This window comes from Leptonychotes weddellii, chromosome 15 (assembly GCF_054177405.1).
Source record: "Leptonychotes weddellii isolate Sample4059 chromosome 15, ASM5417740v2, whole genome shotgun sequence".
In the NCBI taxonomy this organism is placed as follows: Eukaryota; Metazoa; Chordata; class Mammalia; order Carnivora; family Phocidae; genus Leptonychotes; species Leptonychotes weddellii.
In genome coordinates this window covers 28,937,097-28,964,844 of record NC_138383.1, presented here as the reverse complement: position 1 = coordinate 28,964,844, position 27,748 = coordinate 28,937,097, and the positions used below count along the sequence as shown (strand labels likewise).

The window sequence follows — 27,748 nt, the reverse complement described above, 5'->3', positions numbered from 1 at the left end:
ACAGTATCTAGAAAAGAAAACAACCAAAAAAGACTACCTATGAAGAGGAGTCAGGATAGCATTAGCTCCATCAATATCAACACCAGAGGTCTGAAGACGACTGAGCAATGACTTCCAAATTCTAAGTTAAAAAAATTATTTTCAACTTAGAATACTACATTCAGTTAATTAAGTGTGAATGAAGGACACAGCATTTTCAGAATTTCCAAATCTACTCATTCTTTCTCAGGAAGCTATGGTAGAATGTATTCAACCAAAATGAAGGAGTAAATTGAGAAAGAAGAAAACAAGGGGCACCTGGCTGGCTCAGTCAATAGAGTATGCAACTCTTGATCTTAGGGTCGTTGAGTTTGAGTCCCATGTTGGGGGTAGAGATTACTGAAAAAAATAAAAACAAACAAAAACAAAAGAAAGAAGAGATCCAAATGGAAAAAGAAGCAATTGTGCAGGGGGAATCCAAGAGAATACAGTCCAGATTGCAGTGCAGGGGAGAGGGTGGGAGCTCCTAAGTGAGGACTCCCAAGAAAGAAAATAGAATTGATAATAGTTTATAGTGTTACCAAGTGGAAAGTGATATAGAAAGGTGTTTTACAGAGCTGGAGGAAGGGAGAGAAGGGAGGGGTGGCTGGGTGGCTCAGTAGTTAATTGTCTGCCTTCAGCTCAGGTCATGATCCCAGGGTTCTGGGATCGAGCCCTGCATCGGGCTCCTTGCTCGGTAAGAAGCCTGCTTCTCCCTCTGCCCACTCCCCCTGCTTGTGTTCCCTCTCTGGCTGTCTTTCTCTCTGTCAGATAAATAAAAAAATCTTAAAAAAAAAAAACAAGGGAGATAAGGGATTGAAAAAAACTATGCAAATGAAAAACTATGACTTCCGAAACAATAAAGTTAAAAAAAAAAAAAAAAGAGGGAAACAATGACAGTGTATTAGTTGACTTAACAGAGAACAATACTTATACCTGTTTGGCATCCAAACACAGCATAAAAATTTAAAACTACAAGCATCCTAGACTTATTCTACTTTAGCTTACTGATTTTATATAGATGACAAAAGGAGTTTTTGAGATGTTAAATGACATACATTACAATTCCAGATGTATCGGTTGTTGCTACTGAAGATACTCAGCCATTTAGTCTACAGACGGACATGGTTTCAGTAGTTGGAATATACCAATAACGCTGGCATTCCGAGATCTGGTTCTAGCTCTACTTCTAAGTGTGTAAAATTAGGGAGGCAACAACTTCTAGATTTGAAGTTTTCTCTAAAATTAGAAGAATAGTACCTTTCCATACTATTTCAGTTAATACAAGGGTCAAATTAGATATTGGGGGGTGCCTGGGTGGCTCATTCATTAAGCATCTGCCTTAGGCTCAGTTCATGATCCCAGGGTACTGGGATCCAGCCCCACATCGGGCTCCCTGCTCCGCAGGAAGCCTGCTTCTCCCTCTCCCACTCCCCCTGCTTGTGTTCCCTCTCTCGCTGTGTCAAATAAATAAATAAAATCTTTAAAAAAAACTTTGTGAAGGCTTTAAAAAAAAAACAAATTAGATACCGGGTTTTAAAAAGCATTAAAAATAATTAAAAAGTTGTTTATATTAGTAAAAATTATTAGCATTTATGTAAGCATTATGATGTGAGAAGAAGAGACACAGTATCTGGTTGATAGATAAGGCAAAGCAAATACCAAGGCCAACTTGTCTCTTTCCACACAGAGCAGATGCTCAAAGCTCTTTGATTCATTTGTTTTATATTTGGTTATTTGGCTATTCCATATTTGAAAGTTTTGTTTTCAATTAAAAACCATTAACTATCCTTAGTGGATTTCCACCTAATAATGCCTTTTTAAAAAGCCCATCTGTCATTAAAATATATGTTTTCTGGGGTACCTGGGTGGCTCAGCCGGTTAAACGTCTGCCTTGGGCTCAGGTCATGATCTAATGGTCCTGGAATAGAGCCCTGCATCGGGCCCCCTGCTCAGTGGGGAGCCTGCTTCTCCCTCTCCCTCTCCCACTCCCCGTGCTTGTGCTCTCTCACTCTCTAATAAATAAAAAATTTAAATATATATACACACACACACACATATATATATATATATACACACATATATGTTTTCTTCCATTGAGGGTAATGGTTTTTTGAGTCTCAGATTCCACTGAGAAGAAAACTATGAACTCATTCTTCATAAAAATGTGTGTGTGGAGTCGTTGCAACTTCTGGGGAAATTTGTACCCCTGGTGCGGGAGCTACGGGGCTCAGAGACAATGCTTGAAGTAGTGGGTGCGCCAACATGTCCCGTGGTTCCAGCGCTGGTTCTGACCACCACATTACCATTTTTTCACCCGAGGGCCAGCTCTACCAAGTAGAATATGCTTTTAAGGCTATTAACCAGGGTGGCCTTACATCGGTAGCTGTCAGAGGGAAAGACTGTGCAGTAATTGTCACACAGAAGAAAGTACCTGACAAATTATTGGATTCCAGCACAGTGACTCAGTTATTCAAGATAACTGAAAACATTGGCTGTGTGATGACAGGATGACAGGTGACAGCAGATCCCAGGTACAGAGGGCATGCTATGAGGCAGCTAATTGGAAATACAAGTATGGCTATGAGATTCCTGTGGACATGCTGTGCAAAAGAATTGCTGATATTTCTCAGGTCTACACACAGAATGCTGAAATGAGGCCTCTTGGTTGTTGTATGATTTTAACTGGTATAGATGAAGAACAAGGCCCTCAGGTGTACAAGTGTGATCCTGCAGGTTACTACTGTGGGTTTAAAGCCACTGCAGCAGGAGTTAAACAAACGGAGTCAACCAGCTTCCTTGAAAAAAAAAGTGAAGAAGAAATTTGATTGGACATTTGAACAGACAGTGGAAACTGCAATTACACGCCTATCTACTGTTCTCTCAATTGATTTCAAAACTTCAGAAATAGAAGTTAGAGTAGTTACAGTTGAAAATCCTAAATTCAGGATTCTTTCAGAAGCAGAGATTGATGCTCACCTTGTTGCTCTAGCAGAGAGAGACTAAACATTGTAGTAAGTTTACCAAATCCATGACGCCACTTGCCTGTGTGTTTGGTAGCAACAGACCAACATTATGGAGGCCCCTGGATTGAAAAAGGAATCTCTCCCACTCCTGCCCTGCCGCTGAAGTGGTTAGGACTCTGTATAAATAAAAACAGTGCTTTTGGAAAAAAAAAAAAAAAAGTGTGTGTGCTTCTGTGGGCACATGCACTTACAAACACAAAACAATAAGACAATTTTTCAAACAATTTCATTTCATAGGTTAATGAGCAAATCTGGGAAGGGAGATGTATTTTTTTTTTTAAAGATTTTTATTTATTTATTTGACAGAGACACAGTGAGAGAGGGAACACAAGCAGGGGGGAGTGAGAGAGGGAGAAGCAGGCTTCCCGCTGAGCAGGGAGCCCGATGCAGGGCTCAATTCCAGGACCCTGGGATCATGACATGAGCTGAAGGCAGACGCTTAATGACTGAGCCACCCAAGAGCCCTGGGAGATATATTTTATATATAATCTTTCAAAAATCTCTTTTATATTTTATTTTTGTCTATGTTGATTTCTACTGTCATTCCCAAGATGGAGAATCAATCAGTTAATATTCTTAGGAATTTTCCTGCAAAGAATAAAACATCTATTTTATAACATTAAGATATAGGTTGATATATAGTTTATACTCAGGTATAAAGGCCTCAGCCTTTACCCCTCCCCCCCACTGTTAAAGGTAAGTTTATTAATGATTGTCCTTTCTTTCTTTAAAAAAAAAAGTATATGTGTATATGTGTGTGTGTATATATATATATATTTTTTTTTTTTCCTAAAGTAATCTCTACGCCCAATGTGGGGCTCAAACTGATGATCAAGAATCAGATGCTCTACTGACTGAGCCAGCCAGGTGCCCCAAAAACCTTTTTTTTTTTTTCAAGTAATCTCTACCCTCAATGTGGGGCTCGAACTCATGACCCTGAGATCAAGAGCTCTATGCTCTACCAACTGAGCTGACCAGGCACCCTTGTAATTGTCCTTTATTAATCAGGAGTTCCCAAATAATTTCCTCTAAACATGGTAAACTGTTTCGATGTTATTCTCAAAAACTTATTCAGAAGTTTGACTATTTTGGACTCATAGCCTGACCCACCTACTTGTCCCCCTTATTTAGTTAGTGGTCTGCTTGATAATACTTAAAAACACATAATGGACAAAGAAATGTTTCGGCTCCTTAACTTCATTGGCAACAACAAATTACCCTGGTTTCTGGCCAGGTGTTTCAGCTTAGTCTGAGTTGTCTTGTGGACTGTCTGTATCTCTCTATTCTAAAATCAAGATTATACTCACTTTTATATTTCAGCTTTTCTGAATATTCTATCCCAAACCATGTATTTTTATTTTTACACTGGCAGTTTTCTTCTTCAAAGTAACTATTAACAATTTCACCTTAGCCACAACTTCTTTAAGGATAATTAAAGTATTCTGTTTTGTTTTTTTTTCCCTACTGTTCTTACTTGTGCAGTCTCTGCGTGTTCCAGCATTTCTTCGAATTCCTGATACTCATCATCATCTGGTTCAGCACCTGAGAGGCGAGCTGCCCTGGCCATGAAATATGGAGGCAGCTCTCCAATTGCTGTACCGATACCCTATGTGCAAAACCAAATAGTCACATGAGATTCTGTTCCCAACACAGTGACACTAAACAGATCAAATCTATATTTTTCTACATCACCAAAAGCATGTTAAGATGCATGTGTTAGGGAGGAAAACATATATTGCATAATCAAGAGAACATAAGTGTGAATCCTGGTCCTAATATTGACCTGTGCAATGCCAGACAACATAATATACATTGAACTCTTATACAATACCTGGTGCATTACAGATATGAAATTTATGTTAAGTTCTCTAGCGTCTCTACTTATACTGTTATTTTGCCAGCTTCCCCCCCCGCCGCCGTTTTCAAATTTTCAAATGATTCGGTAATAAGTATTCACCAGTATAACTGTTAGATAAAATATTAAAAAAATTTTTTTTCTAGGAATCTTCCGGTATTTAGGGTGTTGCTTTAATCTCAATACAACATTATTTTGTACAGAGTTAAAACTTTTAACAAATCGCGGTCAGGAAGCCCCTTGAAAACTCAACATTAGGATGGATAGATTTTCACCACAGGAAAAATGTTTATTTCCTCAGGACATTGAGTGACTCATGTTTCAGTCACTTTGTGGATTCTTGTTTTTGAAGAGAATTTTTTTCAATCAGCTTAGGACAAAAGGATGAAAACAAAGGTAAGAGAACCAGAACTTGGTTTGGACTTAAAAGGCTTAAATACAAGATAATAATGTAAAAGGTACACAGTCTCTAGGAAAATTCTCAACTTTGAACCATCCTTCGCCTTGAGTCATAGTGAATGAAAAAGCTTTGGTAATTCTCAGAAGCAATTTTAGGTCTTTCTATTCACTCTGTACTATGACTCTGTCAGCAAATACCTTGAAAAGAATCCCCAAGGAACATTATCAAATTCAAACATTTTGTGTTCATAGTGTTATATTCCGATGTGTGGAATCAACAATCTCCAAATGAAACTGCATTATTCACATGTGAAACAAGAGTTCTTTTTTTTTTTTTTAAAGATTTTATTTATTTATTTGAGAGAGAGAATGAGAGAGAGCAAGCACATGAGAGGGGGGAGGGTCAGAGGGAGAAGCAGACTCCCTGTCGAGCAGGGAGCCCAACGCGGGACTCGATCCAGGGACTCCAGGATCATGACCTGAGCCGAAGGCAGCCGCTTAACCAACTGAGCCACCCAGGCGCCCTGAAACAAGAGTTCTGAAAAGGAATATATTTAAGTGCCAAAAGAATCAGGCTATACTTAAAGAACATAGATGAGAGGGAAGAGAGACTATACATCGAAGGATATATGAAAAAAACACAAATCATATTTTGCTAAACAAAATATTACATTAGTTAACATTAGTCAACTTTGGAGGATATCAGAGAACCAATTTATTATTTAAAAAACAGGTAAAAAAAAGGGAAAGAATCCATTACTTATCCTGTCTTATCTATATGAAAGATATCTCAGGGTAACCAAATTGGTGAAAAGGAGGTTTCTTTTTTTTTTTTTTTAAAGATTTTATTTATTTATTTGACAGAGAGACACAGCGAGAGAGGGAACACAAGCAGGGGAGAGTGGGAGAGGGAGAAGTAGGCCCCCTGCAGAGCAGGGAGCCCGATGTGGGGCTCAATCCCAGGACCCCGGGATCATGACCTGAGCTGAAGGCAGACACTTATTGACTGAGCCACCCAGGCGCCCCAAGGAGGTTTCTCTTTATAAAAATATTCTAATCAATAACTAAAGAAAAAAATGATGTGACTGGAATACCCCCAAGTATAACCCTAATAAAATAATGAACTTGTATCACAATGGTGCTGATATCACAAAAAGAAAGACAATCAGACATTATTATTCCTTGTGATAGAAATACACAAGACTATGAAGTGTATTCTTGTCAAAAAAAGTTTTTTTTCAAGCCTCTCAATCTAACTATCAACTCACAAGAAGCACAGGGAACAGAGAAACACATCTGAACTATGCCAACTGGGATACAATTAGTAAAATCCAGACTATGGGAAACTATATTTGACAAACAACCCAGTTTAACCACAAATAAATTTCAAACAAAAAACAAGGAAATAAACACAATCAGAAAAATCTGAACATTAATGGGGTAACTGATTTGAAGAGACTATTCCTAATTTCTCTTAGGTGTGATAATGTTTTTTAAGTCCTAAGATTGATATATTTACAGATGAAATGTGATATGTTATGTAGGATATGCTTCAAGATAATTGACAGCCAAGTGACAAAGGATATAGATAAATCATATTAGCAAGGAATTAATATTAGCTGAGGTTGGGTGATAATATATTAAATTAATTATAATTCTCTATACTTAAATTTTTTCCCATTACAAAAAATGGGAATAAAAATTACTTGCAACATTTTATTCAAAACATGAACTTCTCTTAAAACCTGTTAACTCAAATGTTCAATAGTTCTGAAAGCAATCATATGATTCAAACTCATGACAAGTTTCCTTAAAGCTAAAAAGGAAGTAATAATGTATTGAAATGAAATCAAGAGCTACATATTATCTTATACTTGGTTGACCATATTTATTGTTATAGTTTAATTCTGCTCATGTTTTCCCACATTATCAAGAAAAAAGAATGGTGATCACGAGTCAATACTGTTTTTTATGCTTATAAATAAAAGAAATATAGTCATCCAGACAGGTCCCCCCAAACACATTATATTCTAGACATAAAAGCTTATTTAGTCATTTATCTCAAATTAGACACTGAAGTCCCATAATCTCAAGACTCTTACAAAACAATTTTATAATTCTTGCAAAATCAAAACAAAAAACCAAAACAGAACTATGGAACACTAAAAACTGTCAGCCTAGGTTTAATTAAGGGGAAGAAATAACCGGCTTCCTTATTGCAAAACAGAGACAAGTGGTTTTTAGTCAAGCAATAATTCAGAAAGCTCTTCTAAAAACCATGTGCTCCATATCAATTGATTACCCTGAAGTCCATGCTTCTTGAATTGGAGAAGAGTTTAACATGCACAAAATATGCAAAACCAAGAGGGAAATATCTTCCTGGAGTGTCAATTTTTTTTTAAAGATTTTATTTATTTATTTGTGATAGAGAGACAGCAATTGATAGAGCAGGAGCAGGGGAGCAGAGGGAGAGGGAGAAGCAGACTCCCCACTGAGCAGGGAGCCCAATGTGGAGCTCCATCCTAGGACCCTGGGATCAAGACTGAGCCTAAGGCAGATGCTTACCCCACTGAGCCACCCAGGCACCCCTGGAGTGTCAATTTTATTCAAAGATTTGGGGGAGGAGAAAAATCCTGAATTTTTAAAAAGTTTTGTCAAGTGGATTCACAAGCAAATCAGCAGCATTTTGCTTTTCCATGTTGGGAATCATAAGTTTAATGGTAAAAATCTGGAGAGCAGAAAATTTTACATAAGCTGACTCTCAGAAATTACAGTTTTGTATTATCTGTGTATTAATACTTTTTAAAACCAAAATCATTTTTCTATTACATATTCCAATTACAAACATAAATCAGAGGTTAAGAGCAGAAGTTAGGAGGGTAAGCTTGAAACTACTGAAAAATTCAGGGTTCTTACAGCTATGTTTAAAAAAAACCAATTATACAATCCTAGTAGAATTATCAAGACTGTTTTGCAAATAAAAGAGAAGATTTGCTTCCGGTTTCTCTTGGGTCAGTTTTAAAATGGCTTCAGGAAGGAATGAAGTTCTGACACGTGCTACAACATGGACAAAACTTGAACGCATTACGCTAAGTGAAATAAGCCAGACACAGAAAAACAAGTGTTATATGATTCCATTTATATAGATTAGACATATTCAAAGAGGCAGAAAGTAGAATAGATATTATCCCCCCACTCTCTCTCTCTAAAATAAATAAATCTTAAAAAAAAAACTGTTAAGATGGTAAAACTTACATTATGCATATATTACCACAATAAACACCCTCTAACCATGAACTTAACAAATAAATGACTTTAAAAGGTGATGCTCTTTATCTAAAAGTCAACACACATGCTCTTCTCTTCCCTGCCCTGCTGTACCGCTTTACTCCTTATCATTCTTAGATTGGAACTGAAACATCGCTTCTTCATGGAAATCTTCCCTGAATTACAAATCAGGGAAAATTTTTGTGTTATACAGATATCTCCTTCATATTTATATATATAATTTTTCCATGATATTTACTTATACATTTTTTTCATGATAATTATTTCCCTCACTAGAATGTAAAGCTCCACGAGGGTAGAGACTGTTCAGTTTTGCTCACTCTGAATCTCCAGTGCTTGGATACATAACTGTTACTGGAATTCATGAGTGAAAAAATTTTTGAAGCCTTGCACTGGTGAATCAGCCAAATTGTGGAAGATCAAAAGGTGCAAATGAAAAAAAGTAACTAATGATCAACAATATCAAACAATTCATTTTAGCGTGCTCCTAAGACCCATATGAACAAGTTGAAACTGAGGGTAACCCTGGTCTTTATGTTATAATTGAAAGTACTTTGTATTTTAATGATTTTACTGATTCAGTACATTTAAGTGAAGTCTGTAAAGACATTTTATTTTGCTAAGTACAAATTAGATAAAAATTTCAAATAAGTTTTTAATCAAGCAAGACATTCTCTTGAAAAAAACATATGGATATGAACACAAATGGGACCACATCTGTGAAAAGTAAACTATAAGAATCAAAGCCAACACATTCTAAATTAAGTTTCTCACCCTCAGTAGCATGAACTTTTTATGACTATATCCCATTTAACCATTTTAAAATATAAAACTAAGTGGCATTAATTGCATTCACAATATTGTGCAGCCATCATCACTATTTCCAATATTTTTCATCACCCAAATGGACTCTGCACCTATTAAGCATTAACTTCTCATTCCCCACAACTCTGGTAACTTCGAATCTACTTCTTGTCTCTATGAATTTGACTCTTCTAGACAATTCACGTAAGTGGAATCATACAATATCTGTCTTTCTATGTAATCACTTATTTCATTTAACATGATGTTTTCAAAGGTCATCCATATTGTGGCACGAATCAGAACTTCATTCCTTTTTATGGATGAATAATATTGCATTATATGTACATACTGCATTTTTGGGGGGAGGGGCCTTTCTCTTTTAATCCCCTCCCTGCTCCAACTCTTAAAGAAGTACCCAGAAATCAAATGCAAGGAAGCTCAAAGAGCCAAGGCTACCCAGCCCAAGATTCGCAGGCTCCCTCCTACAGGGGCTAAAGTCTGGATGCTGGGGTCTCCACTCAGAGTCTGGTAGTAAAAGCTGGTGCAGAATAAGGTGGTTCCAGAAGCTAGCAGTAACCAGCCCAGAGGGACTTTCTGCAATGGGGCAATCCTAACAGAGCCAGGCTGTGTAAGAAATGGTGTTTGTTGGTCTTGTCAAAGAGCCCTTCCTGTAGGCATTCGGAAACGGCACCGTGCACCCCCGCAGGAGACCAAGCCTAAGGCCCTGGCTCTGGACAAGACGCCCAAGCAGTGGAAAGCAGCCCCTGCCCTGGCCATGGCAGTGGATGGTCACCTGTATTTTATATTTTGTTTATCCATTTATCTGCTGAGGGACACTGGGCTGTTTCCACCTTTCTGAAAATGTGAATAATTCTGCTGAACATTGAAGTACAAGTACCTATACTTATACCTGAGTCCTAGTTTTCAGTTCTTTGTGGGTATTTACATAGGAGTGGAATTAGAGGAGGATCATATGGTAATTTTATGTTTAAGTTTTTGAAAATCCACAAAACTCTTTTCTCCAGCAGCTGAATCACTTTACATTCTCACCAACAGTCTATAAGAATTCCAATTTCTCCACATCCTAACACTTGTTGTTTTCTTTAAAAAAAAAAATAACAGCCATCCTAGTGTGTGTAAAGAGATATTTCCATGTGTTTTGGATTTGCACTTCCCCAATGACTAAATGATGTTGAGAATCTGTGTACTTACTGGCCATTTGTATATCTTCTTTGGAGAAAAGTCTATTCAAGTTCTTTGCCCATTTTTTAATTGGGTTGTTTGTCTTTTGTTGTTGAGTTGCAGAAGTTCTTCAAACATTCTGGATATTAAACCTTTATCAAATATATGATTTATGAACATTTCCTCCCATTCTGTGGGTTGTCTTTTCACTCTTAGTGTTCTTTGATGTATAAGAGATTTTAATTTTAGTGAAGTTCAATTTATCTATTTTTTTTCTTGTTGCCTATGCTTTGGGGGTCATATTTAAGAAACCACTGCCAAATCCAACATCATGCAGATATGTCTCTATATTTTCCTCTAAGAGTTTTATAGTTTTAGTTTGGGTCTTTAATGCATTTTGAGTTAATTTTTACATACAGCATAAGATAAGGGTCCAAATTCATTCTTTTGCATGTGAATATTGTTTTCCCAGCACCTTTTGTTGGAAGGACTATCCATATAAATGTTGAGAACAAAAGGAACCAATTTAAACATAACTTGATATGTGCTATACTTTATACATGACAAATAATTTCAAAAAAGGAAATATGAGGAGCACTTAGCCAATTAATCAGTACTTATCAACAGTCTTATACTATGTGCAAAGCCTAATGGTGATTGCTGTAAGGGTAATAAATTTAAGGTACAGTCTATATTTTTTAGAAGCTTAAAATTTATTTGGGAAAGTAAGCCACTACACCAGCCAAGTTAACTAATTTAAGGCATGCATGGAGCCAAGCCAAATGAGCACTTCAGACAGTATGAACTATAGGAGTTGGAGGAGGCAATTATCACTGCCAGCTGCAATGGAAGTTTTTCTTTGTTGGCATTAGTGTTAATCCAGCCACGTAAACCATTTATCAAAGAACAAAAGCAAAACTGAAAACCAAAATCTATATACATGGTCTCTTTCTGGCATGTTCCCAGTATTTTGTTATTTTAATAATATTTGTCATCAGGGCGCCTGGGTGGCTCAGTTGGTTAAGCGACTGCCTTCGGCTCAGGTCATGATCCTGGAGTCCCTGGATGGAGTCCTGCATCAGGCTCCCTGCTCAGCAGGGAGTCTGCTTCTCCCTCTGACCCTTCCCCCTCTCATCCTCTCTCTATCTCATTCTCTCTCTCAAATAAATAAATAAAATCTAAAAAAAAAAAAAATATTTGTCATCAAAAGACTAATGTGGTCAAATTTATAAAACATATGCAACTAGTACAATGAATCTGTTTCCAGTATTTATAAAAGAATAACAGGAAATATGACAATTATTCCTGTCTTTCATATTCAACAAATTCAATATATGGCATTTCCCTTGTAATTCTTTTAAAATACAACACACTAGGTTATAGTATATATACTGTAACAGACAAATAACTTATACTAAAAATAAAGATAGTTTGAAAAAAAAAACACACCCAACATCCTTGCTAACATTTAAACAAATGTATTTGAAAACTCTGCCTCTTCTGTGGATTTGGTATTCATGCCCATTTTAGTTGAGATTTTTAAGTGATCTGTCCCATATATTTTATTTTATAAGACACTGTTAGGGGAAAAAAGTTACAGAGAACATACAACTTAATGAGTCCAAATGATAAAAAATATTCAAATGATAATAGAAAGTCTTTAGCAAAGGAACTATTCCTTAATGATACACACTTGAATGAATTTGGCACAATGAAAAAAAAAAGAATGCTTTGTATAGATTAAAATAATCTGCCACTGAACATACAGTCCAAAAGCTTCCCAAAATATACTTAAGCAAACCATAAAAGAATAATTGGTACAATTGAAAGTAAGATCACCATAGACAACCATATCATCTGATACTTCCCCTACAGTAAAGTTTGGTTTATTAAAAAATATCTGACCTTACTTCAGTATTATTAACAACTCAGAAAATGAAATAAGCCCTCTAAGAATAAACAGAGTATCTTGAATATAGGAGAGAGACAACATTTACCAACCTGGGTCTGATATATAACCATTTGCTATGTGTTTATCTATCTACATGTGTTTATTAACATTGGTAAAATTTTGCAAAGTAGTATAGTTGCATTATCCGTCCTCCTTTTCCCTCCTGTGGTCTACTTGGCATCCACTGCTTTGTGATACCCTTGGCTTCATGCCTTCCTTCTGAATGTCATTCATGAATAGGGGAAACTCTAAAGGGCTTCTCTTACTTGTAAGTGGATAACTGGTGACTTCATGAATTAATTATCTATTGACTCGCTAGGTAGATATATATTTGGACTCAATTTTAATGAGGTACAACAAAGTATCAAGACAGTGAGGTTAATTTTAGACAAAGATGAAAATGGACATCTTACCCACATGCAGGCCTCAATCCTAACTTTTGAGATGATGCTCCACAAAGAAATGGTTCCTTCAGTGCCCTCTTCATCTGGACAAATAATCTGATCAGGATAGGGTGGTTCGGGGAAATTAACTGAATTGCATTCATAAGCAGCTAATGTAACTGAAGCTATATGTGGACCCTATAAAACAAATATGAGAAACCTCTGATGAGAAATATTAAAGCAAAAGGAATTATCAATACACGTCATTTTAACAGTATCTTAATTACTATATGTAAATAGAAAAATCTTAGCTTTCATTTCTTTATTTTTATGGGGGGGGCAGCAAAGGGAGAGGGAGAGAATCTTAAGCAGGCTCCACACCCAGCATGGGGCCCAACACGAGGCTCAATCTCACTCTGTGAGATCATGAACTAAGCTGAAATCAAGAGTCAGATGTTTAACCAACTGAGACACCCAAGCACCCTGAAAAATCTTAGCTTTCAAAGAACAAGAATCTGGGGCGCCTGGGTGGCTCAGTTGTTGGGCATCTGCCTTCAGCTCAGGTCATGATCCTGGGGTCCTGGGATCGAGCCCCACATTGGGCTCCCTGCTCAGTGGGGAGTCTGCTTCTCCCTCTCCCACTCCCCCGCTTGTGTTCCTTCTCTGTGTCTCTCTCTCTGTCAAATAAATAAATAAAATCTTTAAAAAATATATTAAAAAAAATAAAGAACACGAATCTAACTAAATATTTCAAGTTACAGTTGGTAATTTGAAAAAATAATACTTCTCAGAATTGCTTCCTGGCTTGCTTTTTTTTAAAAAAATTCAGATTTATTGAGGTATAATTTATGTATAGTAAGAGTCACTATTTTTATGTCTGTAGTTTAATGAATTTTGACAAATATATTCAACTGTATAACCACAACCAATCAAGATATAGAATATTTCCATTGCTACAAAAAGTTCCCTCATGTCCTTTTGTAATCAATCTCCTCCCCCAACACCAGCCTCTAGAAACCTTATGATTTCTGGCTTTATTCTGATTTTATTTATCTATATTCCCAATTGTAAGAATGTTACAGCCTGTGATAGAAACTTCCTGTGCCCTATTCTTTTAGGCATAATTTGAGAATACCACTTTTTGTCCTTACTTAAAAACAGTTGGTGAAGTAACTACCTAACTTACCTCCCCCAAAGATAACAGATCCTTAAAACAAAAGTGTGGAACCAGTATCAGTGAGTTTTTTTTCTTTTTGTAAAGATTTTATTTATTTGAAAGACAGAGTGTGAGAGAGAGAGAGAGAGATCATGAGCAGTGGGGAGTGGTAGAGGGAGAAGCAGGCTTCCCGCTGAGCAGGGAGCCCGATGCGGGACTCAATCCTAGGACCCTGGGATCATGACCTAAGCCAAAGGCAGACGCTTAACTGACTGAGCCACCCAGGTGCCCTGAGTTTTTCTTTTAAAGCAATTTTTTCTATGGAAGCTTTTGTGTTGCTGTGTACCTTTATTTTAAAATATTACAAAAATTAATAATCACACTGGTTAAAATGGATTAATATTAGATGTGTGATAAAGGCTTAAACACAATGGTTCCCACGTGCACATGTATGCCAAGGTGAGGGGTCTGCATAAGAACCAAGTAGGGAGTTTACTAAAAATATAAATTCCTGAGGCGACTGGATGGCTCAGTTGGTTAAGTGTCTGCCTTCGGCTCAGATCATGATCCTGGGGTGCTGGGATTGAGCCCCACATCGGGCTCCCCGCTGAGCAGGGAGTCTGCTTCTCCCTCTGCCCCTCTCCCAACTCATGCTCTCTCTCTCTAATAAATAAATACAATCTTTAAAAATATATATGTATCGGTCCCCTATGCATAGATTTATTCAATAGGTGGGGATGGGAACCTGTATGTTTTAAACAAGCTCCTTTAGAATTTCAAATAGGTTAGGTTCTAATAGGCTAGGTTTGGGAACCATTGGGAGAACAGTAAATTAAGGGTCAGAAATTAAACTTAGACAAAGTCACTTAACCTTTCTGGGCCTCAGTTTTACTCTTCTGCAAGGCAAAAGAATTAGACTCTTAGTTTTATCCAGCTCCAAAATTTAAAAACTCCAAATATAATCAAATACGTCAATAAAATCTAACAATTTCCAAAGTTCTCATGAGGTGTCACAGCTAAACCCTGGACATCCTTAACATGTTGCTCTAACACACAAGGGTAAAGCATACTGAGGACATAGTGGCCATAGCATAACTTCTAGAGCCAGATGTTCTGGTTCAGGTTCTGGCCTCTGTCACTTACTTTCTGAGTCTTGCTTTCCTAATCTATAAAATGGAAATCATCAAATACCTTCAGAACCTACATTCTGGGGATACTATAAGGTTTAAATCAGTCAACTCATATAAAGTACTCAGCTTAGAATAAGCCCTCAAAAGGTACTAGCCATTAATTATTATGAAGAAAAATACTATATTTGTAGAATAAAATTTTATAGGATAATAAATAAAAAAATTTAAGTTATGTAAGTAATATAATATGAAATTATGTTATATATGTAAAAGGTACACATAATTTTATTCTCTCGCTCTCTCTATACATATACATATAGAGTAAGTGGTCTCTGTATATAAGAGAGCCTTTTTAAATCATAAGGTAAAAGAATTTGTGGTTCAGGGGCACCTGGGTGGCTCAGTTGGTTAAGCGTCTGACTTTGGCTCAGGTCATGATCTCAGGGTCGTGAGATCCAGCCCAGTGTCAGGCTCCAAACTCAGCGCAGAGCCTGCTTAAGATTCTCTCTCCCTCTCCCTCTGCCCCCTCCCCGCCCTGCTCATATGTTTGCGTGTGTGTGCTCTCTCCCTCTCTAATAAATAAATAAAGAAATAAAATCTAAAAAATAAAAAAGAATTGTGGTTCAAAGACAAATGTGCACAAGATGCAACAATGAAAATAAAATATTAAAGACCTATTGCTATCAAAAAGGTGATGGGGGCGCCTGGGTGGCTCAGTCGGTTAAGCATCTGACTTCCACTCAGGTCATGATCCCAGGGTCCTGGGAATCGAGCCCCAAGTTGGGCTTCCTGCTCAGTGGGGAGTCTGCTTGTCCCTCTTCCTCTGCCCCTCCCACCACTTGTGCTCTATCTCTGTTGCTATCACTGTCTCTCTCTCTCAAATAAATAAAATCTTAAAATACTTTTATTTTTAAAAGGTGATTTAAAACAAAACTTTTTGTTGCATGTTAATAGGAAAAATATATTCATAAATCTAAGCTACATTTCTCCCTATATGCAACTGGCATGTGTTCAAATAAAATCTAAAAAATGAAGTTCTACACTTAGCACTGAATCAATCAATTATTCATTTTTTGGGCGCCTGGGTGGCTCAGTCACTTAAGTGTCTGCCTTTGGCTCAGGTCATAATCCTAGGGTGTGGGATTGAGTCCCGCATTGGGCTCCCTGCTCAGTGGGGAGTCTGCTTCTCCTTCTACCCTCCCCCCCCCACTTGTGATCTCTCTCTCTCTCTCAAATAAAGAATCTTTAAAAAAAATTTTTTTCTGTACCAAAAAATTCTATGTGAAGTTTTATAGTCTGTTCCTCTTTTCCTTGAGTTTTAATTCACAGAAATCCATAAACAGCAATATTTACATTTAAAAAATAATTACATAAATGCTTTTGATCAGTCACATTTTCCTTAAAAATTATGATTAACCATGAAATTCACAACTTCTTCTTTGAATACTACATGCATAAAAGATTTCACAGTTGGGGGAAAATTATTACTTTGTGATTTTTTTTTAAGATTTTATTTATTTATTCATTAGAGAGAGAGAGAGAGAGAAACAGCATGAGAGGGGAGAGGGTCAGAGGGAGAAGCAGGCTCCCCGCCGAGCCGGGAGCCCGATGTGGGACTCGATCCCAAGACTCTGGGATCATGACCTGAGTCGAAGGCAGTCGCTTAACCAGCTGAGCCACACAGGCGCCCTTACTTTGTGATTCTTTTTTTTTTTTTTTTTTAAAGATTTTATTTATTTATTTCACACAGAGAGAGCGAGCACAAGTAGGCAGAGCGGCATGCAGAGGGAGAGGGAGAAGCAGGCTCTCCGCTGAGCAGGGAGCCCGACGCGGGGCTCGATCCCAGGACCCTGGGATCATGACCTGAGCCGAAGGCAGTCGCTTAACCAACTGGGCCACCCAGGCGCCCCTTACTTTGTGATTCTTAAAAAAAAAAACAAGTTTAAAGTTTGTGGAATTCAGAATAATTGAATTAGGTGAAAATTTTCTTACTGCACACATAGCTAAGTATAAGATGCAATTAAAAAAAAACAGTTTAGTTTCCACCTGTAATGTTTGAAAACACAAAAGAAAAATGTGATACCAGTAAGTAAACAGAAGAAATTCAAGGTTTTGTCCACGATATCCCCATACAATTGTCCCCTGTAAGATGTAGGAACAGTTTACACCTCAACTCTAGAAATGAACTCTCAATGAACAAAAATTAAATGGTCCTGGATGCTAAACTAAGATTTCTGGGATACACAGGAAAGAAAAAACTACATTTCTGTTCTTGAAATATAGATAAAATATGTACCTCAACAGATCAAAGACACTATCCAACAAGATAAAACACTTATTCATAGTTTCAATTTTAAGTAATTCTAATAAGGGAAAATTTCAGCAATCTGATGAGAATTTTTTCCCTAAAGAAAGGACAGTTCATTCACAGAACTAAACTGATATATACTTTCCATAACCACACTAATAAGTCATGATTACTCAGTCTTAGAGCAGATGTGGTGGTTCCCAGCAAAATGGACACAAATAACTCAGCTTCTTGTCCTTTGTTCATTCTCAAGAGCCCGTTTAGCCTGTACCTTGACATTTTAGTTTAAACTATGCTAACTATAAGAAACCTCACAAGTTCTTTTCAACATTATAGGCTGATGGTTCCTAAATGTAACTGAGTTGACTGAAATAAAGATTAGTTTACAGAAAAAATGCAAACATCAAAACTAAAAAATGGTTTTGATTAGAATAATTTTAAAGGTTACACATATTCAAACTACCTTTTAAGTTTATTTTCAAAACCTACAAGTTCCACTGCAATGTATCAAATATTTAAGAATCATATTTTAACCATACTAAATGAAAAAAAAAGGGATAAAGACAAACAGCTATTGTATAAGTAGAAAAGGCTATCTGGACAGAACCACCATGAAACATATTTAAAAAAAAAAAAACCCACAATGTACTGAGCAGGAAGTTACAGCTGTCCTGGGAGTATGCAGGTATTGATATGTATGAGTTAGAGGTCCTGGCCTTTGGTTGGGTGGTTTTGTCTCAGATCATGAAGTAAATGGTACAGACTTTTACATCTACAGTAATCTAGAAAACTGGACAAAACATATGGAACAATTCTTTTCAGGCATTGTACCACAGGCAGTACATGATTTCTGATGGCTAAGAGAAGGGATACAAATGAGGAAACCCTATGATGACTCTGGCTTTTCATCTGGAGACACATTTCATGTTTATAGCAAAATCCAAAGAGAAAGAGCCCAAGCAAAGCATGGTGGTCTCGGGGCAGCTGGCTGGCTCAGTCTGAAGAGCATGAACTCTTGCTCTCGGGGTCATGAGTTTGAGCCCCACACTGGGTGTAGAGATTACTAAAAATAATAAACAAACAAACAAAGCATAGCGGTCTTGCTGAGTTCAGAAGTAAATCCGAGTTTAGGGAGGCTGAGTAAATTAAATCTGTGGGACAGAATACTAATAAAGAGGGAGCTATGCAGAAAAAGAACTCTAGAAATACACACAAGGTCCCCTTGAGGCTCTGACATATAAAGCTGCATGGCAGGCTACAGTGAGATTCCATTAGGCTAGGCAAAGTATAAGCAGCAGGAAAACAACTAACAGGGAGTTGTAAGCTAAACAATTCCTAGAGTTCACACAGGACTAGGAAACACTTGCACTTCAACCAGCTAAAGTGGAGAGATAGCATTCAGGGAAGAAGACCTTGGAAAGAGCCTAGAGTAACAGTTACTCCAGATAGGCCATAAAATGTTTTTTAAAAACCCTTAAACAGATCAAGCTGATCCATAGGTAACTTAACTGTCCACCAAAACAAAAAAATTGATGCTCTGCAAAGAAAGACAACAAAATCCACACAATCAACAATATAATACATGTCCAGCATCTAATAAGAAACAACTGTTCTGTGAAGCATGAAAATATAACCCATAACCGGAAGAAACATTAGTCAATAGAAACAGAAATGTCAGAGATAATGGAATTAGCAGACAAGAACCTAAAGACAGTAAATACAAGTATGTTCAAGAATCTAAAGCAGCAACTGACAAACTTCAAATATGGGCCAAATTTGACCCACACTAGTTTATAGAGTTTCAAAGAATACAGCCATGTGCATTCATTTACATATCATGTCTGGCTAATACTGTGCTACAATGGCAAAACTGAATAGCTCTGAAAGACTCTATAGTCCATGAAGTCTAAAATAATTACTATATGGCCTTTTACAGAAAAAGTTTGTTGATACCTGATTTAAAGGAAAACATAAACACATGAGGAAAGAAAGTATAAAAAAATGGAACTTCTAGGGGTGCCTGGGTGGCTCAGTTGGTTAGGTATTTGCCTTCGGCTCAGGTCATGATCCCAGAGTCCTAGGCTTGAGCCCCGTGTAGGGCTCCCTGCTCAGCAGACAGCTTGCTTCTCCCTTTCCCTCTGCTGCTCCCCCTACTTGTGCTCTGTCAAATAAATAAAATCTTAAAAAAAAAAAAAAAAAAAGGAACTTCTAGGGTTGAAAATAAAGTATCTGTATAGAAAAATTCATTGGCTAGATTATTAATAGATTAGACACTACAGAAGAAAATATTAGAGACCTTGAAGATAGGGCAATAGAAAGTGTCCAAACTAAAGGATATAGAGAGTAAAGGCTATGAAAGAAATAAACCTCAGTAACCTGTGGAATAATACCAACCAGTCTACTATACATGTAATTGGAATCCCAGAAAAGAGAGGAGAAGGTTTGTGTTAGTGGGGAGTGTGTGCAGAAAAATACCAATCCATCAACTCACAGATCTAAGAAACTCAACAAACCTCAGTCAAGACAAATACAAAGAAACAAAGAAAATAAAACTTAATCAGATCACTGAAAAGCATCATAATCATAATATAATCAAATTGCTATAACTCAATAATGATGAGAAAATCTTAAAAGCAATCTGAGGGATAAAGATAAATTATCTACAGGGAAATATAGACAAGACTTCTCATCAGAATAATGCAAACCAAGAGACAATGGAATTATTTCTATGAAGTGCTGAAAGGAAAAAAAAAAATCTAGAATCCAGGGAAAATATATTTTAAAAATGAAGATAACACAAAAACATTTTCAGACCAAAAAAAAAAGCCAAAAAAATTTGTTCTACCAGACGAAAATTTTAATGTACACAAAGGAGTAAAGACTACTGGAAATATAAAAGACTTTTCTTACTCATTAAAAATCTCTTTAAAAATATCTAGCTGTCTAAAGTAAAAACTATGGCACATGTAGAAGTAAAATATATGACAACACAAGATAGTATGGGAAGGAGAAAATAGAATATACTCTTGCAAAGCAGTTATATTACATATGCTAAAAAAAAAAAAAGCTCAATCCAAAAAAAGGTAGGAAAAGAAGAATAAAAAATAGGTGGGACAAATAGTTTGAGGATACACTTAAACCCAACCATATATTTTTTTAAATATTTTATTTTATTTATTTGAGAGAGAGAGAGAGAGAACACAAGAGGGAGTAGGGTCAGAGGGAGAAGCAGACTCCCCAGTGAGCAGGGAGCCCGATGCGGGACTCAATCCAGGGACTCCAGGATCATGACCTGAGCCGAAGACAGTCGCTTAACCAACTGAGCCACCCAGGCGCCCTTAAACCCAACCATATTAATAACTACATTAATTATAAATGTACCAAACATACAAATGAAAAGGCAGAGAGTGTCAGACTGGATTAAAAACAAGACCTCAGTACATGCCATTTATAAGAAGCCCATTTTAAACATCAAGACCCAAAAGTAGAAGTAAAAGGATGAAAAAAGATAACTCATTTAAAATAATCATAAAAAATATGGAGTGGCCGCATTAATATCAGATAAAGTAGGCCTGCGTACAGGAAATATTACTACAGGATGAATAAGGACATTTCATAATGATAAAATCACTAATTCCCAGGAAGACTGAACAACCCTAAGTGTATAGGCACCTAATAACAGAGTGTAAAATACATAGAGCAAAAACTGACAGAACTGAAAGGACAAATAAACATCCCCAATTACAGCTGGAAATTTCAATATCCTTCTCTTATTAGTTGATAGAACAATTAAATTGACAACTAGCATGGCTACAGAACACTTGAACAATATGGAACACTCTATTCAACAATAGCCAAATCTATATTCTTTTCAGGGACACATGAAACACTCATCAAGATAGACCATATGATGTGATACAAAATGAATCTCGGTGCATTTAAAAGGATGTGCCATGCAGAAAGGTAAAGATCAATACAAGGAGCGCTATCCAAGGAAAAGTGGCAAGTGAAGGTTCTTGAAGGTTAATTTCTCCAGTTAAGGTCAGTATCCTTTAACCTATGAGGTGGTAATCAAAGGAAGCTAAACAGCTATATCTAGCCCAGACTGTTATTCCCCAGCAGAGGAAGCTCTATAAATTCCCTAGAGATCAAGTCACAAGTAACATTCACTAACTGTACTCATAACCCCCGAGAGATCCTAATTAATGTCAATAGAAGTTTCTGTTAATGATGAGGAGGTTAAATGTTAAGATTGCAATGAAAAGTTAAATTCTCATCAAAGAGGCAGGTTTTAGGTTTTGTTTTTTAAAAATAATTCAGTATAGTCATTCTAAGTGAAGTCACCTCAATAAGATAGTTCAGCTATTCATGACATATCAGACATCTGGTTTTGTCTCATATATCTAGTCTCATGAGATGTATTACATTATATTTTCCAAAGTTTTGATCATGGAATAATTTGCCTTGTCTAGGATAAATGATGCTTGCTTGGCTAGGGAATAGTATGTCTGGGTGAGAGCAAAATCATAGTTAATTCGGGGGTAAATTTTCTTATAAGAGCAGATATAGGTATTTGTGGAAAAAGTGTTTTAACTTTTAAACTATTCTTTTAAGATAAATTTTAAGTTATATTTCTACAACTTAAGCTCTTTCATGAGTAGTGTATAAAAGGAAGTTTTAGTGACTGATTGAAAAAAATTTAACAGAGATAATTCTATGAGATCAATTTGTACTCTAACTTCAGGAATAGTAATATACCAAAAGTTCTAAGACAAATTTAGAATTTAAAAAATTGTCCTAAAGAGATAAAATATCATTCCTGAAATTATATGACACAAAAATACCCTAATATGGTAGTGAAGAGAAGTTTTAAGTAGTGCCTGGATAGTAATGTAGTACTATTAAAGCCCCGAGAATGAAGTCTTGGTACTACAAACACAAATTAGGGTCTTTTGTAGGGAGGGTGTGGGATATTCACGTTAACCTCTGAAAAAAATTACATTAGTAAAATCACAAACTTGTATGTGCACTGCTGCTTCATTTAAAAAATGTTTTCTGCTTTTGAACTTTACTGTTGGATTTACTTGGGGGCCCTTGTTTCTTGCAGAGACATTTTTTTTTTTAAAGGAAAAACCTAAAATGGTAATATTAATTAATTGTTAGCCTATTCAGCCACACCTCTTTATCAACCAAGGTGAAGAATATGATATAATATTAAAAGTGCAGTATGTGTATGCATGAGTTTTTGTAAGGAAGATAAGGGGACAGACAGACATTCTTCCACCTTAGGCGGTTCCCTTAGAACTGATAAAACATTCCTAAAGACTAGAGTTGTTTGTACAACATCTGTAATGTCAATTCATAGCCTAATCCATCATCCATACACAGAAGTCAAGTGAGATCCCAAAGGCAAAATTTCCAATTAGTTTTGTCTGGAAACTTTAGGGCAAAGGTAATAAAATCAAGAATCCTGTGCTGATTCACTGGGAAAACATTTGTTTGCCATACTCCTTCACTAAGGAACAAAAGGAGTCAGTGGTTAGTCTGGAATGTGATTCATTAGGAATATCTGGGTGATAAATAAATGAAAGGAGATGACAAATGGTTGTACAACTTGCAAAACCTTTGTTTTCTTTAAGTTCGACTTTTAGGGGACTTTAAAAATGCTTTTACAAACAGGAATTCTACTTCTCAAATTCTTTTAATCATTGCTTTTCTCATCATAGTCAGAAAACAACTTAAGGTTATGGTGTATAGCAAATCATTCTAGAAGGCTAGAGCATAAAATTATTAATTCCAAACGGGCACTGAAAAGTTAAACTAGTGTTTATATTATTTTTGTGAGGAAGGTCCCAAGTTTATAAATTAAGCCTCTGGTCCCTCTCTATAAAATATAGTATCATATGTCAAAAAGCAGTAATTTGGGCATTAATGTGGGTTTGTTTTCTGAATCTGCTAGTAACTTACTAGATATAATCAGACTTCTATCTCACATTCCTCATTTGATGAAAAGCCTACTACTAGTAGTAATAGTAGTAGTAGTAGCAGCAGTAGTAGTAATAGTAATAATAATAATAATAATGCCTGCACAGCTTAGGTAACAGCAAGAATATAGGAGATTCTTTTTTAAAAAAGATTTATTTATGAGCGGGGGAAGATGGCGGCGGCGATACCACAGCAGGCCTGGACCGTGGAGCAGCTGCGCAGTAAGCAGCTGCCCAAGAAGGACATTATCAAGTTTCTACAGGACCATGGTTCAGATTCATTTCTTGCAGAACATAAGTTATTAGGAAACATTAAAAATGTGACCAAGACAGCTAACAAGGACCATTTGGTTACAGCCTACAACCATCTTTTTGAAAGTAAGCGTTTCAAGGGTACTGAAAGTATAAGTAAAGTGTCTGAGCAGGTGAAAAATGTGAAGCTTAATGAAGATAAACCCAAAGAAACTAAGTCTGAAGAGACTCTGGATGAGGGTCCACCAAAATATATAAAATCTGTTCTTAAAAAAAGGAAATAAAACCAACTTTCCCAAAAAGGGAGATGTTGTTCACTGCTGGTATACAGGAACACTACAGGATGGGGCTGTTTTTGATACTAATATTCAAACGAGTTCAAAGAAGAAGAAAAATGCCAAGCCTTTAAGTTTTAAGGTTGGAATAGGCAAAGTTATCAGAGGATGGGATGAAGCACTCTTAACTACGAGTAAAGGAGAAAAGGTTCGACTAGAGGTTGAACCAGAACGGCCTTATGGAAAGAAAGGACAGCCTGATGCCAAAATTCCACCAAATGCAAAACTCATTTGTGAAGTGGAATTAGTGGATATTGACTGAAACAGCAATGCTTCGGATATAAAGACACCAGCAACAATAAAACATGGCCTTGAAGAAACTTACGTAACTAGAGCTGGTTACTACTGTAAGGGAAGAGTCAACTGGAAAATTCAAGAACTCTGATATTGTTTACCCAATCCCCAACTTTTAATATATGTAATCCATTATAATTCCCTAAAGTTTGAAATATTTTACTACAGCTGTATAAAATACTGTTTAAGGAGAAATGACTTTCCTTTTACCTCATGTTGTAAACTAAAAGGCTCAATAAAAACATATTCAGTGTCTTGAAAAAAAAAAGATTTATTTATTTATTTTAGAGTGCCTGCACGTGCATGAGTGGGGGGAGGGGTAGAGGGAGAGAATCTTCAAGCAGACTCCTGGCTGAGCATGGGGCTCTGATCCCACCATCCACGAGATCATGACCTGAGCTGAAACCGAGAGTCAGAAGCTCAACCGACTGAGCCACCCAGGTGCTCCTATATAACATTCTATAGTAAAAAAAGTATTATATGGTAAGTATAAAACTGCTAACCAAAACAAAAAAATGTAAATTCTATACTTCAAGCTCCCAAGTTATAAGGACACCCTGTTGAAGTCATTTTTATACTGAATTAATTCATAATATATGTTTTCTTTTTAAAAGATTTTATTTTTATGTAATCTCTACAACCAACATGGGGCTCAAACTCACAAGATCAAGAGTTGCATACTCCACCCACTGAACCAGCCCCACACCCCTAGACATGTTTTACTTTTCTTCTCTAAACCTAAACAATTTTTGGTCATAAAGTTGATTTAAGTATTCACGAGAAGCGGACCACGTATTTATAGAGAACTTTAAAAAAGTTATAAGTTGTTTAAAATAGATATCCAACAGGATAGATTTCAGCTAAACTGAATCTCCTTACCTTTCATTTAAGCACACATTAATAAACAGTGATTTAAGGGCAGGAAGTTATCCAGTCTATGCATACCCCTTTTGTTTTGGGAAACCTGGCCCTACGTCCTGGAGACCTTGGTTTCTTCTTTTGATGTGGTGATACTCACAAGAGTTAATAGATGAGTCATTTCTTGGGGAAAGGCAGGGAAAAGAGATGATAATGCCTTCATCAAAAAAAGCACAAACAGACCTTTTCTAAGAAGGGCCTGTTTGGTCTTCCCGCAAGAGCCCTGAATCACTGCATACTTATAGACAGAGTCATTATACCTATACAGAGCAGTATCAAGTTATACCAGAATCCTACTTTTGCCAATGTCTTCCCTGGTTTGTTTTTTTTTTCCCTCTTACAGAGAGATAGACAGGTGAGCTATGAAGCAATAATCAGAAGTCAAGCAGGAAAAAACTAGAGGGATTGGCTAACAATTTTTTAGAAGAATTATTCTACCTCATGGCATTAAACAATTATTATAATATTTCTTTTACTGAACCTACTTCACTATTTCATTTCAATCCATATCCATACAATTTTCCAAGTAACATTTACTTTAGGCATTAAATAGCCAATACTCACAAAGTATAAGAAATGTCTACATTAAAGGGAAAAAACAGCTTTTTAATAGCACACTATAAAGTATTATATACATATTATAAAGCACTTGTTCATTAAAGGAAACAGGGCACTATATACAGAAGGGTTCTATAAGTATTCAATAACAATCAAGAGGTCAGATTTTTTAAATGTATAATTTTTATCACATACTTTAGTGATGAAATAATCCTAAACTTTAAAGCAGAAACAGGCCTTTGAATCTTACACAAAGGCCAGTATCTCATAATTAACTTTCTTTATATTTATCTTATAACAAAGAGAAATATATTTTTCTATTACAATGGTCATATTAAACAAATGACTCATCAATACTATTCAGATGATAATGCCTTGATGTTATAGCTTCTAATAAAACCTGATCTATTCCACAATGGAATGAATTGTTCCAAAGCTTTTCTACATCCCAACTGCATCTAGACAAGGCAATTCTAATGTTTTCAATATGTGAATCTCTCTCCCATTCTGATCCCCAAACGTGAGGGAATTCGATGGTTAAAATACATACAACAAAGGGGGTGCCTGGTGACTCAATCGGTTAAGTGTCTGACTTCAGCTCAGGTCATAATCTCAGGGTCCTGGGATGGAGCCCATGTTGGGTTCCCCCGCTCAGCAAGGAGTCTGCTTGTCCCTCTGTACCTCCCCTTGCTCGTGCTCTCTCTCAAATAAATAAGTAAAATCTTTAAAAAAAAAATACACACACACACCAAAGGGGAAAGTTACATGTAAAATATATTCAGCCTTCTTTTTATAGCTCAGTATTTGGGTGCCTTTTACCATTATTGTTGATAGTTATTGTTCTCATTAGACTTCTTTTTCTAGGAGCTGGATTTATTTGAAAGGAACATAGGGCTTGTTAAGGCTTTGTCCAGGAAACCGCTCCATCTAGTGTCAAAAGTGTTCACATATCACATTATTTGAGATGTTAATTCTAGAAAGGACTCATTCTTTTTGTTATTGTTAAACAGAATAGACTTTATAAATCATAAATGGCACTTACAGTTTACAAATGGCTCTTTAATCATCTGCTTGTCTTGTAACTTCGTGAATAATAATGTATGTGCATATAAGGAGTATGCCTAAGAGATATTTCTCATTATCAAGTACCAAAGTTCCTGTTTATGTTAACCTGGTTGTTTACAGAATTATGAATCGTATTTTTCTAGTAATGGGAAGTAATTCTAAGGTGGCTACTGAAATAACCCATCAGTTCTCCCAACTGTTTATAACAATCTAAACTTAATCCATAAATTACTTACTTTTCAAAATGACTGCAACGTTGTAAAAACCAGTATTTAGTAACTGCACACATCAATGATTACAACATGAAATTAGAATTAAATCTTGCCATCATCAGGCGGCTCATCTGAAAGAAATTCTCCCACTTCCCTCTTCACACAAAGTTGGTTTATTTTCCCTTAATGGTTTTCTAGACCATTCAAGCATTCGCACAACTATACTCTCTTATAAAACATCATGTTAAATCTAATGTTATGACCTGGAAGAGAGAAGTGATAATTCTTTTTTTTGGCAAAGGGATGAGTCAAATGCATGTGTCTTGTAAAAATCCTTTAGGAGGTGGCTGGGTCACTAAGGCTCTCATACTCAATATGCTTCTTCTAATGTACTACTGTCACCTTGTGAGTTAGAGCAAGGGTTAGCAAATTACAGCCTGCAGATCAAATGCAGTCGGGCCACCTGTTTTTGTGAATAAAGGCTGATTAGATAACAGTCTCATTCCTTTACACACTGTCCATGGATGCTTTTTTTTTTTTTTAAAGATTTTATTTATTTTTTAGAGAGCGAGCGAGAGAGAAACAGCATGAGAGGGGAGAGGGTCAGAGGGAGAAGCAGGCTCCCCGCTG

At 36.4% G+C, this 27,748-nt stretch overlaps 1 protein-coding gene and 2 pseudogenes across 5 annotated transcripts in view; 2 read left to right on the top strand and 1 right to left on the bottom strand.

Moving 5' to 3' along the window:
* Nucleotides 1-27,748, bottom strand: part of VMP1 (vacuole membrane protein 1) — a 120,721-nt gene that overhangs the window by 60,630 nt on the left and 32,343 nt on the right. For 3 of the 5 annotated variants that reach the window (XM_081806046.1, XM_081806048.1, XM_081806047.1), the window contains exons 6-7: nucleotides 12,937-13,104; nucleotides 4,519-4,650 (exon numbers count right to left, since the gene is read on the bottom strand). In XM_081806046.1, the coding sequence (XP_081662172.1) occupies nucleotides 4,519-4,650; nucleotides 12,937-13,104 (300 nt within the window). The remainder of the gene's footprint in view (nucleotides 1-4,518; nucleotides 4,651-12,936; nucleotides 13,105-27,748) is intronic. The other 2 variants (XM_081806050.1, XM_081806049.1) reach the window with 2 other exon arrangements.
* On the top strand, nucleotides 2,206-3,203 carry LOC102727331 (proteasome subunit alpha type-6 pseudogene; annotated as a pseudogene).
* LOC102727026 (peptidyl-prolyl cis-trans isomerase FKBP3 pseudogene) lies at nucleotides 23,653-24,627 on the top strand (annotated as a pseudogene).